Below are 18,371 nucleotides of genomic sequence, written 5' to 3'. Positions count from 1 at the left end.
ACTCCACTCCTCGGCGGTCTAGATACTTCCGGTACAGGACTCCACCCCTTTCCACAAAACGCGCAGTTTTCCTGGCGATACCTTCTTTGACATTGCAGCGCACGTTTTCCAGGCTGCCATCCTTTTTTTGCTCGGCTATCAAAGCCGTCCGGCTGACTTTTAGCAACCTATCAAGTCCGTCTGACGTAGGCGCGATGAGCAAATCAGTAGATAGCTCTTCTAACTTTCCCGAATCGGGATTTTCCTCTCCAGTATCTGGCGCCTTCAACGCTACAGACTCAATTTTATTCAGTTCGGGCGTGCTCTGAATATCAGCTTGCTGCGCCTCTGACCCTTTTTCGTTGTTTGATAACGTCGGCCCCGCAACTACCGCCTTTGCAGCGAGCTCCCGAACCTTCGATCTGGTTAAGGCCTGAACACTAGCTTCACCAAACAAAAGCCCCTTCTCGCGCAGGAGGTGATCGGACCTGTTTGAAAATAGGTACGGGTACTGGGGTGGCAGCATAGATGACACTGCCGCCTCTGTCTCAAGCGCTCCGAAAGGTCCTTCAATAAGCACCTTTGCTACTGGCAGACACACGCTATGAGCTTCCACGGCTTGCTTGATCCACGCGCACTCGCCCGTGAACATATGGGGTTCTACATAAGACGGGTGAACTACATCCATCGTAGCTGCGGAATCGCGAAGCACTCGGCACTCTTTCCCGTTCACGAGGAGGTCTCGCATGTAAGGCTCGAGAAGCTTCATGTTCTCGTCAGTGCTGCCTATTGAAAAAAACACAACTTTTGGTGTTGTTTCCGGACACTGCGCCGAAAAGTGACCCGGCTTCTGGCACGTATAACAAACGCCCGCTCGCCTCATCTCGAACCGCTTTCTGCGTTTGGCTGCCGCCGTCTCTTTACGTCTGGTCGGACTGCTTTCACTCGCATCCGCACTACGCGTGTCCCCCTTAAATCTCATGGGCGTGAACCTTGGCCTCTCAAACTTGGAGCCAAATTCACCCTTTTGACCGTCCCTAGCTCCGCGAGCCCGACGCGTCACAAACTCCTCGGCTAGCTCAGCGGCTTTAGCCACCGTACAAACGTCTGGCCTATCCAAGACCCAGTATCGCACGTTCTCCGGTAACCGACTATAAAACTGTTCTAGCCCGAAACACTGCAGAACTTTATCGTGGTCACCAAACGCTTTCTCTTCTTTGAGCCACTCCTGCATGTTCGACATAAGCCTATACGCAAACTCTGTATATGACTCACTTTTGCCTTTCTCATTTTCCCGAAACTTCCGACGGAACGCCTCCGCAGACAGCCGGTACTTTTTTAGCAGACTCGATTTTACTTTGTCGAAATCCTCTGCTTCCTCTCTATCCAAGCGAGCGACTACGTCGGCCGCCTCGCCGGGTAACAAAGTGAGCAAGCGCTGTGGCCACGTTTCCCGAGAGAACCCCTGCTTCTCGCACGTTCGCTCAAAGTTAACCAGGAACAAACCAATGTCCTCTCCAAGCTTAAACGGCCGCATCAGGTCAGTCATTTTGAACAATACTCGTTCTCCTGCACCGTGTGCCTGACTTCCATTACGAGCGCGTTCCATCTCTACCTCGAGACGCTTCATTTCCAAAGCGTGTTCGCGCTCTTCTTTTTCTTTCTGTTCTTTAAGTTCACGCTCTTCTTTTTCTTTCTGTTCTTTAAGTTCGCGCTCCTGTCTTTTTGACCTCTCCTCAATAGTCTCACGGCATTCCGACAGCTCGTCATCCTCAGCCTCTAACTCAAGAATAGCCTTTAGCAGTTCAGGTTTTCTTAGTTTGTCTGAGACATCCAGACCCAACTCTCTTGCAAGCTCCAACAATTTCGGTTTGCGCAACGACTTCAAATCCATGGCTGCTCTGAATGCTGCTTTCTCTACTGCTTACTATTGTCTTGCCGCAAACTAACCCGGCAGCAACGACAACCACAATTACCAGCTCTGTTTCAGACACTAACAAAAGCCTGGCAAAGCTCAGAAGAAGAAAGTCCCGCACTCACCAAACCTCGCAGGCAGGAATTCCGCGCAGTCGTTCCGCTGCAGGCAACCAGTCGTCACACAGGGCTCGTTGCACTGCTCCCGGATCGTCGTTGAGCTGCTCAGCATACCGTCAACTGCATCTCTTCGCTGCTGGCCTCCGTTGTCGCCATCTCACCGCTGGCAGACAGTTGTTTGAAGTCGGAGGCGATCTCACCGCTGCCAACCAGATGTTTGGATCGGACTGCTGGTACGATCTGTTGGGAACTCGGCGCTGACGCCCGTGGTTGTACCTGGGTCGCAAGCCCCAAGGGTAGCGTTGGCCTGGCGGCCTGGGGTACAACTGGAAGCATCCGAAGGTCCCGGCAAAGCATGAGTCGACTGGTAACAACGAAACAACTTGTTTATTTTAACATCGCAAAGAGTTGGTGGTCAGGTTTGACCGAAGTAGAGAGACGGGAGAGCACTTTACTCAGCAGAAGAAATCGGAGCCCTCCCTTTTGCGTCCGGGGGCAGCTGTTTTTATACTCTCGCAGTTGAGGGCAAGAAGGAACCCCTCAAAAGACGAGCACGTGAATGTACAATGGGCTAATGGTGACGCACACTGTCGTAGCGATGCCGTAGTACCATGACGAGCACGATCTCGTAGCACCCTGTCGAGCACGATCTCGTAGCACCCTGTTGTAGCGCTGCCGGTCGGGCACAATGACTGTAATGAGAGGATGGTCCCTGCTTTGGCATCGCCTGTTTCGGGCACAATGACTGGAATGAGAGGATGGTCCCTGCTTTGGCATCGCCTGTTTCGGGCACAATGACTGGAATGCGAGGATGATCCCTAGGCGGTCGCATCGCCGCAGTCGCGCCTGGAAACACCTGGCGATGAGTGTTGCGGCGACGACGATCGGGCCAAAATGTCTGCCGCCCCGCCGCAGTCGCGCCGGCAAAACCACGTGTCGCAGGCGAATCGCAACAACGGATATTAGACAAGCACGAAGCGTCTAGGTAAATGATTTACTTCACGTTGGCTTATATAGTACCAAACGCATGCGTTATTTAAAATCTACTTGACAGCTTTAGCGTTAACTATAGCGTCATTTTTGGCTCAGTTCAGCGAGAAGCTTGAAAATATTTTGGGAACACTGACTGTAATAGTTCATGTGTGATTGATAATGAGATCGGTCCATGACAATAAGTCTGGACAATGTGTGTGTGTGTGTGTATATATATATATATATATATATATATATATATATATATATATATATATATATATATATATATATATATATATATATATATATATATATATATATATATATAATCTCCGTGAAGGAACGAAACCGAGGGCCCGATTTTTCTTCGTCATATAATAAACCAAGAAACAAGGACAGCATAGAGGAAATTATCCGTAGTTCTTAATTGAATAAAATAAATAGTAAATAAATTTAAATGAAAGTAGAAGAAAAAACAACTGGCCGCAGGTGGGATACGAACCCACGTCTTCGCATTACGGTCGCGACGCTTGTACCAAATGAGGTACTGCGGCGCCGTTTTCACATCTGGTTTCTGGGGTATTTATGTTTATCTACTAGAGCTGTAACCCTGAATTAGTCAGCGCCACCACTCACGGACTTAGCGGCAGAGGTGGAGCATCGTTCCTGCCGCAGCCGCAGCCGTCACGTTTACGTGACGTGAAGTTTTCATGTGAAAGCAACTGGTCAACAAACCCACACATAAACATAAACGCCCCAGAAAGTGGAGGGGAAAATGGTGCCGCGGTAGCACGTTTGGTAAGAGCATCGCACCTGTAATGCGAAGACGTGGGTTCGTAGCCCACCTGCGGTCAGTTATATTAAAGCGAAGCTGTTACATCCTCTGGTTGGTCGGGATTTTTCGGTCTGTGTTGCTCACCCAATAAACAGTGCCGCAATCAAGCTGTCGCGGCAACTCGGACAGACCGCGACCTGGAGCTGGAAATGGTGCTTGTGTGGGAGTTTACGCGTAATAAATTATATTTTCTCGTATATTCGAATTACAGCCCGATGCCATCAGTTGTGCAGGTTGTGTATAAATCGTACCTTACGAATTTTCTGACGCATTTTACCTTGAGAAATTCTGTTAGTGCAATTCTGACTTGCTCTAGGCCGAGGGCCTAGAAGGATGAGGATGTATGCTAGCACTTCCGCACACTAGCTTGCGCACGTGCCGAGTGTGTGCACACGATGTATCTGTCCTTGACGCGTGGCCGCTCTGCCCGTTGCATCTGTCACACACAGCGTGTGCTGCGACCGTAATCGACGTTTATGGCAAACTCTCTCCAAAAACAGTGCCGCCACCTAGCGGTCGTGGCCACTCACACAGGCCTTAAACGGCGGCTGGAAAAGGGCTTTGCCCTTCAGTTACCGCGTAACAGAATTATGTTTTCCCGTATATTATTATTACAGCCCGAAGCTATCATGCCTGCAGCATGTGTGTAAGTCGTACTTTACGCATTTTTCTGACGCAATTTACTTCTAAGCATTCAGTTAGTTCAGTAAGGCACTTGCGCTTGGCGGAGGGCCTATAGAAGAATGAGGATGTATGCTGCACTTCCGCACATGCGCGTGCGCGTGTGACGTACGTCGCTTGTGATGTTGCTTGCGTAACGTCTTCCAACGTCGGTTGGGGTGGTGGTACTTGTCTAACGTCGGCAAAGGCTTCGCTGTATGTCCACTTTCACAGGGTGAAATATATATATATATATATATATATATATATATATATATATATATATATATATATACAGCTCCCAATGACGTGAAGGGGCCGAATGGTGGCCAAGATAGCCTCGGTCACATCAAGCGCAGCTTCCGACCAATCGCTGCTCGTGGTCGGCGACGGTTTCTTCTATAGTGTGGTTCATAGGTGGACTTGCGGAAGTGAGTTGCCTTGCGTGCGGTAGATTCTTTCTAAATAAAATTTCTCGAGGTACGTCAGAGCTGCGTGGTCACGCGTGAACGGCCCCGACCGTTTTTTCTCTCTCTCTCTCCCTTCTACTGTCCTGCTAAGGTGGGCCACGTGTTCCGGTCTCTGCGTCCTTACACGATCCCCAACGAGAAGGACAGCCACGCGCGCAACACCAAGCGTGCGGCCGAGGTGTGGATGGATGATTACCGGTACATCTTCTACGAGAATAAGCCCATCTTCAACGAGCTGGACGCGGGGGACCTGACGGAGCGCAAGAAGCTGCGCGAAGACCTCAACTGCCACAACTTCCGCTGGTACCTCGAGCACATCTATCCCGGGGAAGTGCCGCCGATACCGGAAATTCCGCCGGAGGGTTATGACGGCGGCGAGGACACCGTCGAGCAATAAGTCTGGGCACACGTTGCCACCTCCAGGCCTTCTGGTCAATCAAAGACGGGAAGCCACAGGTGGCGTGGTCAAGCTACGCCGTCTCCAATGCCCTGCCTATGAGGACGTCACTTGACCTCGGCGCCCCTACTGTGACAACTCGATGCCGCCGTGAAGGTTGCCTGATTGTTTGCTAATGAATGGCTGCATTAAAAGAGAGAGAGAGAGAGAGAGAGAGATAGATAATGTCGTGAAGTGAACATTTGGGTTAGTTACGTGCTTTGGGGAGGTGGGGGAGGGGGTAACTTTGAGCGACCTAAACACAAGAAAATAAGCGCTGTGTAGGGAACCCAAAACACTGCTTAAAACTCCTCTATTACGAGAAAAGCAAATTTACAGTTACACATGGCAAGCACACCTTGCAGCTAGCAAGGCTCTTCGAGGAAACTAGCTTTCCTGTGTGACAACGGCAGTAAAGACACTGACACGCTCCCTTCCTCTCTAATCGCCATTACTGCTTTGGTACACATGTTCTTGCTGCGCGCTAGGACTGGGCACATAAGCGCCACAACTCCTAAACTAGCACTGTCAATGAATACCTGCTTTGAGCAGTATAACTTGAGTCACAGTGGAGGAAGGAAGCGTAGGGAACGGGCTTTTATGCGTTTAGGAATATAATATTGCCTCGAAATCAAGGCCGATAAAGGCGCGGTAAAGCGTAGTAAGTGAAGCCAAAAGAACGTCTGAAGCCGCAAGCGCGAAGATCAGACAAATCCTTTAAACATGTGCTAACCATCTTCCCCATGCTAGTCGTACGATCTCAACACCAGAGTTCCCTTCGGTAATTTCACTAGGAAACGCAGCGGCCGAATTAGCGATGCCGTCTCTCCGAGAGCTTTGCGGCGTACGAATTTATATCGAAGACAATGCATATCACTTTTCAATAAGCGTAAACGTATATATGAAGTGACAACATAACAGAAATCGCTGTTTCACCAAAAGGCGAGGCATCGATTGCGACAGTTATATCAAGTAAGGATGGTAGATTTATCGGCCGTGTAAACTCTGAAACCTTTTTATTAAATTAAACATCACTGTATCACGCGCGCACAGGCAAACAACACACCTCCCTCGCTGTCGAAACGCAGGCGTGAGGAAGAGCAGCAGAAGCAGCGAGCGAATTTACCTTTTGTGCTGCCTCTCTCTCTTTAACGCGAACTAAGCGGCGAGAACACAGTGCACTCAAAGCTATCAGTCCTCGGTACACCATGACCTTGTACCCATCGCACATTACTTTCAAGATAGGGTACTCGCGGCGGCGCTCAGCCGCGCCATACGCAGCCACCCCCGCTGGAGTAGACGCAAGTCTCGGCAGCAAGTCTTGAGGGCAACGCAATTAACAGTTGACTAAATCCTTGCAGTCATTTTTTCTAGTTTGAGACGACAGCAAGAAGATATAGATCAACCCCTCGTGCATCATCGCGTCGTCGACAAGGGAGTCCACGCCTGCGCGAAAAAATAAAAAAAGCGACAGAGGTCCGCCCGACTTAGCTGTACACCCGGGAAATGCGCCTTCCTGCAACGTCATGACTCCAGTAGGGAAAGCAGGTAGGTCTGGCATAATGCAGCGCTAAATTTCTGAGCAGTTTAGCTCATGAGGCCCAAGACGCGAAGCATATCTTTGTTCACTGCCGCACATCGTTGTACTGGCGCATTGATTCGATTTTCGTACGTGACTTGAGTAGGGCGGATAGCTGAAGCTGATTTCTCTCTCAGGCGAAATCTGCGCCTTCCTGCTCTTCACACCTATTTGGCCTCTGCTTCACGTAGACGGCACCCCCGGACTGACCCACCCGGGGGAAATCGGCAGTCACCTTTTCCTGTCTTGTCTCTCTAAACGCTTTTTCTTTACCCTCTTCTTTCACACCTGTCCTGTCTCCTTGTATCTTCTGTTCACTTCAATTTTTCGTAGGTGGCAAAGGTTAACCTTGTGTGGCTAACCTACCTTGGTTATGTCGTATTAGGTTATAGTCTCGATGTACAACTGGCGTGTGCAAGACTTGTTCGCATGTTCCTGTCGCGTCCCCTCGTTGGGCTCCATGGTGGGCGGCTGGCACCGTGGCTGAACAATACAATTTTTTCCTATGGCTCCTCCTTTCCCCCAAAATGATCGCCCCTCTTATAAAAGAGGGCGGACCGAAGCAAGTGAATATTTCCAGAAAGGAAAAGTTACCTTCCCAAAATACCATGTAATACATAGCGAAGTACAAGAAAAGCCAACAAGAATCTTGTCCCCATTCACAGTATCCAAGTCCTTGACAGAAGCCCTCGGCCCTGGCTACAAGCTTTCAAAAATGTCTAGTGGCGATTTGCTGCTCGAACTTCGAGACAATGTGCAACACACAAAACTGTCAAACCTCGCGTCCATTGGGGACACCCCTGTCTCTATTACATCCCACCGATCCCTCAATACTGTCCGCGGTGTAATATCAGAAATCGACTTCGTACACTTAACAGAACAAGAAATGCTTGAAGGGCTCACCGACCAAGATGTCATAGACGTTCACCGAATCAAAATCCGGAAGGACAACAAAGAAATCAACACAAAACACCTGATCCTCACGTTCAACAGCAACACACTTCCTGAACAAATAGAAGTCGGCTACTTGAAATTACCTGTAAGGCACTACATCCCCAACCCCCGCAGATGCTTCAATTGTCAGAGGTTCGGCCATGGCTCACAGAGTTGCCGGGGCCGCAGAATTCGTGCAAAATGTGCTTCTAAAGAACAAACTTCTGAAAACTGTCACGGTGCAGCGTATTGCGTAAACTGTGAAGGAGAACATGCCGCGTACTCCAGGGCGTGTCCGTCCTGGAAAAAAAGAGAAAGAAATCATCACGTTGAAAACTAAAGAAAACATTTCATTCAAAGAAGCAAGAAGGCGTATCACGCTAAGAAACACATTCTCCTTCAATGGAAGAAGCAACTTCGCCGATGTGGTGCGACGGGGCGTCGCGCCACACCAACCTTCGGCGCCTGCTGAGGCCACGGTTACCGTGCCTCCGGCAGAGCCACCCACGCCCCAGGCAGAGACAGCACAAGCTGTCCTGCCACCTACTAAACAGAGCCCGCCGGCCCTCAAGTCGGCCGCCCGCAAGGTTTCTCCCCAACGGGAGAGGCCTGAAACACGCACACCCGCGGTGTCGCGGAGCTCCAGTGCCTCAGGAGAGGCCACGGAGACAACTTCTAGTCCGCCCCCGCAACTGCGGAGGCACAACTCACTTGAAAAAAAGAAAAAAGAAGGAACCCCAATAAGGGATCCTAAAACACGAGGGACCTAATTATTTATAGCCACACCCCTATAAAATAATTAAACATGGCGTTCCTGGTTCATTGGAATTGTCGTGGACTTATCAAAAACTATAGCGACGTAAAATATATCTTAAACACTTTTTCTCCGGTGGCTTTATGTTTGCAAGAGACTAACTTAGGATCACAACGTAAGAACATTTTAAAAAACTACAAAGTATTTCGGTGTGATAGAGAGCAAGCGAGTGGGCTCTCTGGAGGTGTCGCGATAATAGTGAAAAATGGTGCTGCTACTCATGAAATCAGGCTTCAAACGAAATATGAAGCTGCAGCAGTGACCGTCCTTGATTTTAAAACAATTACCATATGTACTGTGTATCTGGAACCACATCTAAATGTTACACTTCATGATTTAGAAGCACTTCTTAAACAACTACCAGAGCCATATTTAGTAGTAGGGGATTTTAATGCACACTCGTCTTTTGGGGGGAGTGACCAAACAGACACTAGAGGCCGTATCCTAGAAGATTTTGTTTCATCCAATAATGTCTGCCTGCTCAATGCAGGAAAGCACACATAGTGCTCTCCGAGCTCAGGAAAAATGAGCTGTTTAGATTTATCTTTTAGTTCTCCATCAGTTTTTACAGATTTTAAATGGGATGTTGTTGACAACGCCAACGGAAGTGATCACCTTCCTGTAAAAATTAACTTATCATCCGCACCACAATTAATCCCAAGCAAACCACGTCGTTGGAAGCTACACTTAGCAAACTGGGCACTGTTTCAATAACAGGCCAGCCTGGAAAAAGTTTTTTCAAAAAATTTAGATGTCGACGATCAAAACGAATTGTTCACAACCTGTATTATTAATGCCGCGCGGCTAGCTAGTCCTCAGGAGTGGTTCGACATATTCATAAAATCTGGTACACGCAAGAATGTAAGGAAGCAAAAAAGAAACAAAACAAAGCGTGGGGCATATTCCGTAGATACCCAACCCATGATATTCTCGTAAACTTTAAAAAAGCAAAAGCCAACGCACGCTGCATCCGTCGAGATGCTGAGAAAACTTCCTGGAAGAACTACATATTATCTATTAACAGCTCAACCACATCCAAAAAAATGTGAGAAGAAGTCCATAAATTAAATGGCAGCTTCTCCCCTTTCACATTCCCGTTTTTAACAGCTCCTGGCACACGAACAAGTATAGAGGAACAGGCAGACGTACTAGGGGAACATTTTTCTAATGTTTCAAGTTCCTCACACTACACTCAATCGTTCCTGAAGCACAAACATACAACCGAAAAACAAAAACTTCCTACAAGTGGCTATACAAATGAGTCCTATAACACATTAATCATTTCACGAAATCCAAACGGTACTGTCCGCAGGTAAACAGACGGCACCCGGCCCTGATGAAATACATTATGAAATGCTCGCTCACCTCTCAGATGCTGCTGTGAACGCACTTCTGCAATTCTTCACTAAAATATGGGTATCAGGAAAAATTCCGGAGGCTTGGAAAAAAGCCGTGATTGTACCGTTCCTGAAACCCGCAAAACCACCAACCATCCCTAGTAGTTATAGGCCTATAGCCCTCACAGGTTGTCTGGCAAAATCATTTGAAAGTATCCTGAACGTTAGGCTGACGTTCACTCTTCAATCACGTGAACTACTTGACATCCACCAGCGCGGATTTAAAAAAAAAAAAAAACGTTTTCAACGACTGATCATCTCGTCCGCCTAGTCCGAGAAGCATTCGTACACAGACAACACTGTTTAGCAGTCTTTTTCGATATCGATAAGGCTTACGATACCACCTGGAGGTTTGGTATTCTCCGCGACCTAGCAGAACTTGGTATTCGTGGTAGGATGCTGAACTGCCTGAAAGATTTCATCTCCGACCGTTCATTTCATGTACGCCTTGGTGCAACCCTGTCGAAGAAATTCGTCCAGGAGAATGGAGTGCCGCAGGGTTGTATTTTAAGTACGACACTTTTCATAGTGAAAATGAACTCCATAGCAAAAATCATTCCTAAGTCTATTATGTATTCTGTATATGTTGATGACCTTCAAATAGCATGCACATCATCGAGCTTACCAACATGCGAGAGGCAGATACAACTCACACTGAACAAACTCGCGATTTGGGCAGACAAAAACGGGTTTAAATTTTCACCCCAAAAAACAGTTGCTGTCCTCTTCTCACTCAAAAGAGGCCTACAGGTTGACCCCACCCTACACCTAAATGAAACCGTACTTCCAGTAAAGAATGAACAGAAATTTTTAGGCATAACTTTTGACAAAAATCTCACATTCCTACCACACATAACCACCTTCAGAAAGAAAGCTTCCCAGTCACTAAATATACTCAAAGTACTGTCATGTAAACATTGGGGTTCTGATAGAACATGTCTTCTAAACATTTATCGTTATTTAGTGCGTTCCTCCTTAGATTATGGATGCATAGTGTATGGCTCAGCAAGACCGACATACCTAAAAAAATTAGACCCAGTACATAACTCAGGCTTGCGTATTTCATGTGGTGCATACCGAACGTCTCCTATAACAAGCCTTTACGTAGAAACAAACGAACCCCCACTAGAAACTAGAAGAGCCGCTCTAACCTGTGCATATATTCTTAAGATACAATCTCTACCAAAACACATTTGCTACCCACTTTTAACAAAATGCCCTTCACGAGTACTTTTCAACAACAAACCACAAGCTACAAGACCACTGCTCCTGCGATTTGAAGAGATGTGCCGGAATCTTGGCATATTGGACACTTTACCTGGCATTACCCACAGACAAAATCCACTACCCCCACGGTTCATCTTTCCGACAGCTTCCGACCTTACTTTAACACAGTTCCGTAAAGCACAAACTCCGCCACAACAGATTATTCAGGAATTCCAAGCACTAAAGGAAAAATACAGCAGCTTCACAGATTTTTATACAGATGGTTCGAAAACAAAGGACCATGTTGGAAGTGCAGTCGTCCAAGGGAACTAGGAAGAAACAGTAAGACTTCCGCAGTGCACATTCATTTTCACTGCTGAATGTTACGCCATTTCTATAGCAATAGAGAAAATAGTAAAGGAGAACCTCGCAAATAGTATCATATACACAGATTCCCTAAGTGCACTCACAGCTCTTCATGCCAAAAATGCAGTGGCACCATTATTAGGAGACATTATACACAATTTAATAAAAGCCACCACACAAGGACTGAACATTAAATTATGCTGGGTTCCGAGCCACGTCGGAATTAGTGGCAATGAGAGAGCAGACGCATGCGCGGCACAGGCCCGGCACAAAGAAATCACACAAGTAAAGATACCTCCTAACGACTGCATGAAGTTAATACATCATAAACTAAGGAAAAAATGGCAGTCTGCTTGGAACAATGAAGCAAACAACAAATTACACCTGTTAAAACCTGTGTTAGGCGAATGGAAATCTCGCACACACCAGGAACGTTTCAAAGAAGTGATTCTGTGCCGTCTTCGCATAGGACACACACACCTAACACACAACTTCATTCTAACAAAGCAAGACAAACCCCACTGTGAACTATGTGGAGATGAACTAACAGCTAGCCATATCCTATTTTCATGCAGAAAACTTGAACCACTGAGGAAGAAGTTTTTTACCATATTTTACAAAGAACATATCCCTTTCCACCCAGCTTTGATTTTAGGAGAAGATGTTGAAGTATCATGTGTTTCTAGCTTTTTAAAAGAAGCTGGAGTTCTCTTAAAACTTTAAAATCTAACTTAACTACATATTAACTACATATTACAGAACACCTCATCCACCTTATCATCACTGAGAAGAAGGCCGAGGTCCTTAGTTAACTTGTTGGGAGTCTCCGGGCTCTTGCCCAGACAAGGACTCACTGAGGTGTCCCAACTTATTGAAAGAATCCATACCTAGTGTTTGATGCATGATAGCCTAAGCTGCTTATGTGCCATTAACCTCAACTCAACTCAACTCAACTCATTTCGCGATTTACAACGAGGAAAGTGTAGTAATTGCCTGACTTGCACGGTTGCCAATACAGATTGGGGTACGTTGAACGGCTAGGGCCTACAGCGGGACTAGAAGCACGACAAAACTAAAACCATCATTTTATGACAATGCAACTAAAGACAAAAAGTCAAGAATTTCTCACCGAGCTGCCAGGAATTGTAAAGAAAATCTGTTTTGATGATCGTTACGGCAGTAGAAAAAATGTAAAAGTAGGGACGTTTGGCCATCGCGGTTGGGTCAAGTCGGGTCTCGGGACATTTACTCAAAAGTCGAGGCTGTCCCTCTAGATACGAGGCGGTTGGCAAATCTACTCCCCAATACCGGACAGGCCTATTTTCTCGTTTTTTATACTTCATATAAGTCTGAGGTTTCTTGAATCGCCTTTTCACGCACGAGACCGCCGGCTTTACTCGCGTCAGTGTATCGATCGTACTGTATACTGTTGAATTCATGAATCCGATGTCTAGACTCGCAGATTCTCCTACACATTCATTTCGCGCGATCTGAACACAAGGGTTTTCCCCGCGGAGCCAATTGAACCTCCAAAACCCCGGCCATGAGCCAAAGGAGACTGCAGTCGGCGATGATGGAGGAATGTGTCGGGACCTGATGCGAGGGCGCCTCTGCCGATGTCATCCACCCTCGGCGCGCAACACGAGCGACACACGCGCTAGTACGACATCGCCGAAGCAGCATCAAAAGCAGTGGCCGCCGCGCGTGTTGCTAATTGGACGCGCTGACGTGATGGCAGTGTACGGGGCCGACCGCGACTCGGCGGCGCCTGTCCAGCGATGCGAGCACGGAAAGGGGGAGGGAGAAATGTCAGACACGGCGCGTGCTCTGAGCTGCGCGCGTGTTGCCTGTTTATCTGTTGACGACGACGACGAGGAGGAGGAGGAGGAAGACTCGCTGTCCGCGTGGACTGCTAGCGCGTCTGGGGCGTCAAGCGGCACGCACAAAAGGCATCCATCGTGGTCCCGTTATCATCGCAGGACAGACATACGCCCTCAACTCCCCCCCCCCCTCTTTCTACTGCCCCCCTCTTCCGCTCGATAATCGGCGGCAAAGGTGCCGCCGCCAAGCGCGACACGAGTGCGGGTGAACGCGTGGCTCGAGTCGCTGGACGCAGCGCGTGCAGGCAACGCGAGCAGCTGATATTCTGACTCTACGAGAATAACTCTGTCAACCTAAAACCGTGCAGTATTAACGGAGCCGTGAGCTCCCATTGCAGCTATAACCGTGGCCCCTCAATTCGCAAATTTGTCTGCGGCTGGCTGCTACCTTGTATGCACAGATGTTAGCTGTCGTGCACGGGTTTATCACACGGATTCAGACTAATCATCAAACGTGTTTTTTGTTTTCTTATGTGCCACTACGGCTCTGAAAGTTTCACCGCTGATTGGACGACTTTAGCTGCGCCTTTCACAGCGCTGCAGCATGACATTAATTAGACCGAAGGTAATCTTGGCACTCTATGGCGAGTGTGCAAACTTGTGGCTCTGCAAGAGGGAGATATGGGGTCCACCCCTCTGCATTTATCAATGCAGTGTAACGATGGCTGCAGCATTTCTTATTCGGTGTCAAGGAGTAGTCGCACGCTGGCTTCAGCGATGATGGCACTACCATGACGTAGCACTGCCGGAAAGCCGACGCCCAGCGAGGAGACCAGCGATAGCTCAACTAAGCTGAATGCAGCGGAAACGAAAGCGCCTATAATTTGGGAGCACACACTGACGGCATGCGCTCAGAGATAGTCGCTGACATAAATTACGTAATGTCGGAAACCGGGCCATCAAGCCTGCTGCGTTCAACCAAGGCGAGGCCGAGGGCACGCCGGACGCACGTGCGGCCACTTCGGTCGTGCAACGCCTCGCCGCTCTTCCGTAAAAGCCAGCCAAGGTTGTCAGGTCCAAAAAGTGAAAGGTGGCCAAGACATCTCGAAAGGTAACAAAAAAGTAGCCGTTTCATTCCAGGTACCTAAAAGGTAGCCAGAAATGTCCCGAAGCTGCTTCCGTGGGGTGATCATGTAAGGCAAAACATTGCTGGGGACCGAGCACGAAACTGCTGCATTTGGAACGGTTCCTTTTAGCGCTTCTGGATTTGTTTAAAAACGTCTTTTACGACACACCTCGCTCTCTTTTAGCTGGAATATGCAGCCGAAAAAGTTCATTCACTAGGAAACCTTCTGGCTCAGTCCGTGGCACGCCTCCTTTTATATAAGACGGTTGGAATACAGCACACGGGACAGAACGCTGGCGTTCTGTCCTGTGTGCTTATTGCGGCTGTCAGTTGTCTTTTTTGCGCTAGTTAATCGTGTCTCAAGTTACGTTTTGTTCATTTCTCAGAAAAATTACAATGTGAAAACGCCAGTTTTGTTACAGGACACATAAAAGCCGTCACTCCCCGTGGTCCCCAATCAAACTGAGTGAAGTGACATGAACATGTCGATATGTGACTACAAAAACTATTGGAATGAAATTTTTTCTTAAGGTATACCAAATCCTTAGCAGGTAATATTCGCTTAGAAGGTTGAGTTATAAGGCGCAGGATTACGTTCAATAATGACTACATGCAGGAGAGCAGTCGCTATACCTTCAATATTCAATATGGTTTGTTATGGTGGCCCTTCAATAAATAAATAAATAAATAAATAAATAAATAAATAAATAAATAAATAAAAAAGGAAATGGTCGTTGGGCATTGTTTGTGCGAAACGAGACATAGTACAAATTGTGCCTTTTGAGCGTGATATTTGAGGTTGCTTGTTTGCAGTCCTCTTCAGGTAATCTTGTATTTAAGTTTAGCCAGGAGGTGGCCAAGTAGTCAGTCAGAAAGTTTTCCCGACGCCAGCCTTAAAACGTAGCCGAACCTGACAACCCTGAGAATAGCCAGCCCTGCGTACACGCCTGACGAGGCAACGGCAATGCCGCGGTGAATGTTCGGGTTTCGTGTTGCGGGCTTCGATCGCTGGCGGCTCCGGGGGGCTCGTGTTCTCGACGCCACCTGCCCCCGGAACCGAGAGGTTTCTTCCGAGGGCGTCCCTGCTCAACGCAGAGCACAACAACTGGCAGCAGTGCACCCGTGCTGTGCGCCTCGAACGGATCTCCAGAGAAGATGACCACTCTGGGAGCGCGCACCGCAGCTTCGAGCGACATCCTGGGGCTGCAGGCTCCCTCGGAGATGTGGAACCAACCCCGCGGGCGGACCAGTCGGCTTTCCGGGAGAGCGGAGCACGGCAATTTGATTCGACGCTAATGTGAACAGCAGGGTTAGAGAAAGTATATTACCGATGTACTTGGACTGAATCGGAAGACTAGTAATTAAATACCAATGTAGAGAGAGAGAGAGAGAGAGAGAGAGAGAGAGAGAGAGAGAGAGAGAGAGTTTATTTGAAAGAAGGCAGAGAGGTCAGCCTGAGCTAACGCGCTTAGCCTGCTACTCTGCACAGGGGGTGGGGGAACAGGGATATAAAGGTGTGATGAGGGATGATGACGACATAGAGGGATGCTCAACGGTGAAAGCAAGTTCAACATTCTGATAATAAATGAATGAATGAGCTCTCTGAAAACCAATGTAATAATGCCCACAGCTTGTCTGGCGATCTCCATCAACGTGCCTGCCGGCAGATGAAGCGAAGTATAAGCATAAGTTCGTTTTTTAAAGGAACGTCGCATGCCCCCACAAGAAGCCTCTGCACACGAAGGCATAGGGCGACGTGCAGCCACACTTTCGAGACATTTCTCAGAAACACGGCGACGAGCTAGAAAGAGGCACGACTTCTCGTAAACATCTTGCGACAGAGGCTGAAATCGTTAACGATGCCACGCCCACAAGTGATAACGACACAATGAAAGTGTGACGTGTGCAAGGGCTACAGGACGAGATATACCTATCTGCGTGGTGCCATATATACTGAAAAAAAGAAAGAGAATGAACACGGGCGAGTGGCTTGCACGGCAACCAACGTCGCGGTAACGTCGGCCGGCGTCGCGTTGGCGGCAACAGCCCGCTATACGCAGCTGCACCACGACGTTGACAAACGCTAGACAGCGCAGCTGGGGCCGCTGCTTTTCTCGCGGTAAAGGACGAAACAAATAGACACCGTCCCGACCCAGTTGCTCTGTGAGCTACCGTGTATGGAATCTAGCGACTGCAGTTGAGGCAATGCTTGATTCTGGCAATGAAACTTTCACTCCATGGCGGCGCATGTATACGAGCCACTTTATAATAGAAGCGAGGAAGGGACGTCATGCTGAGCTTCTAACGCGGAAGCGTATTCTCGCGACCATTAAAGAATGTTATTCTACTAGTCAGTAAAAAGCGTAAGACATTTATGGGCATTGTGTTTATGGACTCTGTAAAGAAATGCCACGGGCCATGACTGTCCACAGACAGGCGCGGACGGACGTATGGCCTACCGGCGCTCGAAATCTGTATACGGGCTATCTATTGACTGTCTATAGACATATGATGCTGGACGCATGCGTTAGCGCATACTCTATAGAATGTACAGTGCCTATGGATTATGCTATACACCGGCAGAGGAAAACTAGATGTACGAGATGTACAATACCCCACAGCCATGAGTAAGGTCTCTTATAGGCAGTGTTTTGTGCTTGTTCGCAAGCAGTTGGAGCCCTGCATACACGTCAGAGGTGGCGCGCAAGCATGATTCCACCCTGTAGCAGTCGCTTGGAAAGGTGTGGCGTCAGCATTAGTGCGGTGGCCAAGCAGGTTCCGGTATCACGAGATGCGAATTACTGGTCGCGTGACAGAGCATGTTATCAGAGTCGATTTCGTGGAATTCAATTCAATGTATTTCATGTTCCAATCACATAAGCGAGTGAGAAAAAAACCCCGCATTATTGGATGCGTTTACTGTCTGCATGCACAGGCAGTGCATGGAGACATGATACCCACTGCACTGAAGCCAGACGTACCTGAAAACTACACCAGTTGAATGACGGACAATAAGTTTGCAGAGACATTGCTGCAGTTCCTGCCCGATGCAGAGTTGGAAGCTTTATTTGACTTTCTTTCGTTCCTCATATGCCTCGTGGCAAATCCTCCCCCCCTCCTCACCCCCCCCCCCTGTAAGAACAATACAGACACGGTAAATTCATCACATTTCACAATTAGGGGGAAAATACAGACATGAATTGGAGTCTGCTACATATGTGAAAGGACACTGAAGAAAATATAAAGTCAAGCTACATTAACATATTACTCGTCTGGAAGTCTGTCATCGTTTCTCAGTGCCAATATATCGTTCTGTTGAGTAGAAAATTGCCGCCGGAAGTACCGCTGCTGCACCTCAATTCGAGCCGCCCGTGCTAAAACGAACGAGTTCACGTAATCTCCACGTGGTCTCCCTCTATGCCACTCTCAGTGAATCAACCAGTGCTGACGTCACATTTGAGGTACCATAGTCCACAACAGGTGGCGCCGCTCCATCTCTCCCTTTTCGTCATCTTCTCGCGTACAAAAGCTCTGCTCGCGCTACGAATGACCAATGGGTCATTAAAGAAGCTTAATATTTCAATCTAGCTCGACAGAACATCTTTCCTTTAGTGGCATTTTAACACCAGGCAGAATTGTTGGCTCCGAATCACGTACGAACACTGGCAATTCAAATATCTGCCTCTTAACATACCTCATGACAGGGCTCTCTGACGGAGTGGTTTGTTGAGCAGTCGCTTT

General features: G+C 48.0%; 1 protein-coding gene and 1 long non-coding RNA gene across 3 annotated transcripts in view; one reads left to right on the top strand and one right to left on the bottom strand.

Moving 5' to 3' along the window:
• The window catches only part of LOC142572190 (polypeptide N-acetylgalactosaminyltransferase 5-like), a 20,716-nt gene extending 14,969 nt beyond the window's left edge, over positions 1-5,747 (top strand). The window contains exon 3 of the mRNA XM_075681130.1: positions 5,045-5,747. Within this exon, the coding sequence (XP_075537245.1) occupies positions 5,045-5,350 (306 nt within the window). The 3' untranslated portion in view covers positions 5,351-5,747. The remainder of the gene's footprint in view (positions 1-5,044) is intronic.
• LOC142572191 (uncharacterized) overlaps positions 1-18,371 on the bottom strand; it is a 23,537-nt gene extending 5,166 nt beyond the window's left edge. The window contains exons 1-2 of one of the 2 annotated variants that reach the window (XR_012826012.1): positions 18,325-18,371; positions 8,006-8,201 (exon numbers count right to left, since the gene is read on the bottom strand). This is a non-coding gene — a long non-coding RNA (uncharacterized LOC142572191). Of the gene's footprint in view, positions 1-8,005; positions 8,202-17,611; positions 17,716-18,324 lie in introns of those variants that run through there. The other variant, XR_012826013.1, reaches the window with a different exon arrangement.

This window comes from Dermacentor variabilis, chromosome 2 (assembly GCF_050947875.1).
Source record: "Dermacentor variabilis isolate Ectoservices chromosome 2, ASM5094787v1, whole genome shotgun sequence".
In the NCBI taxonomy this organism is placed as follows: Eukaryota; Metazoa; Arthropoda; class Arachnida; order Ixodida; family Ixodidae; genus Dermacentor; species Dermacentor variabilis.
Note: the sequence above shows the minus strand (reverse complement) of the source record. Positions and strands in the feature narration are given on the sequence as shown.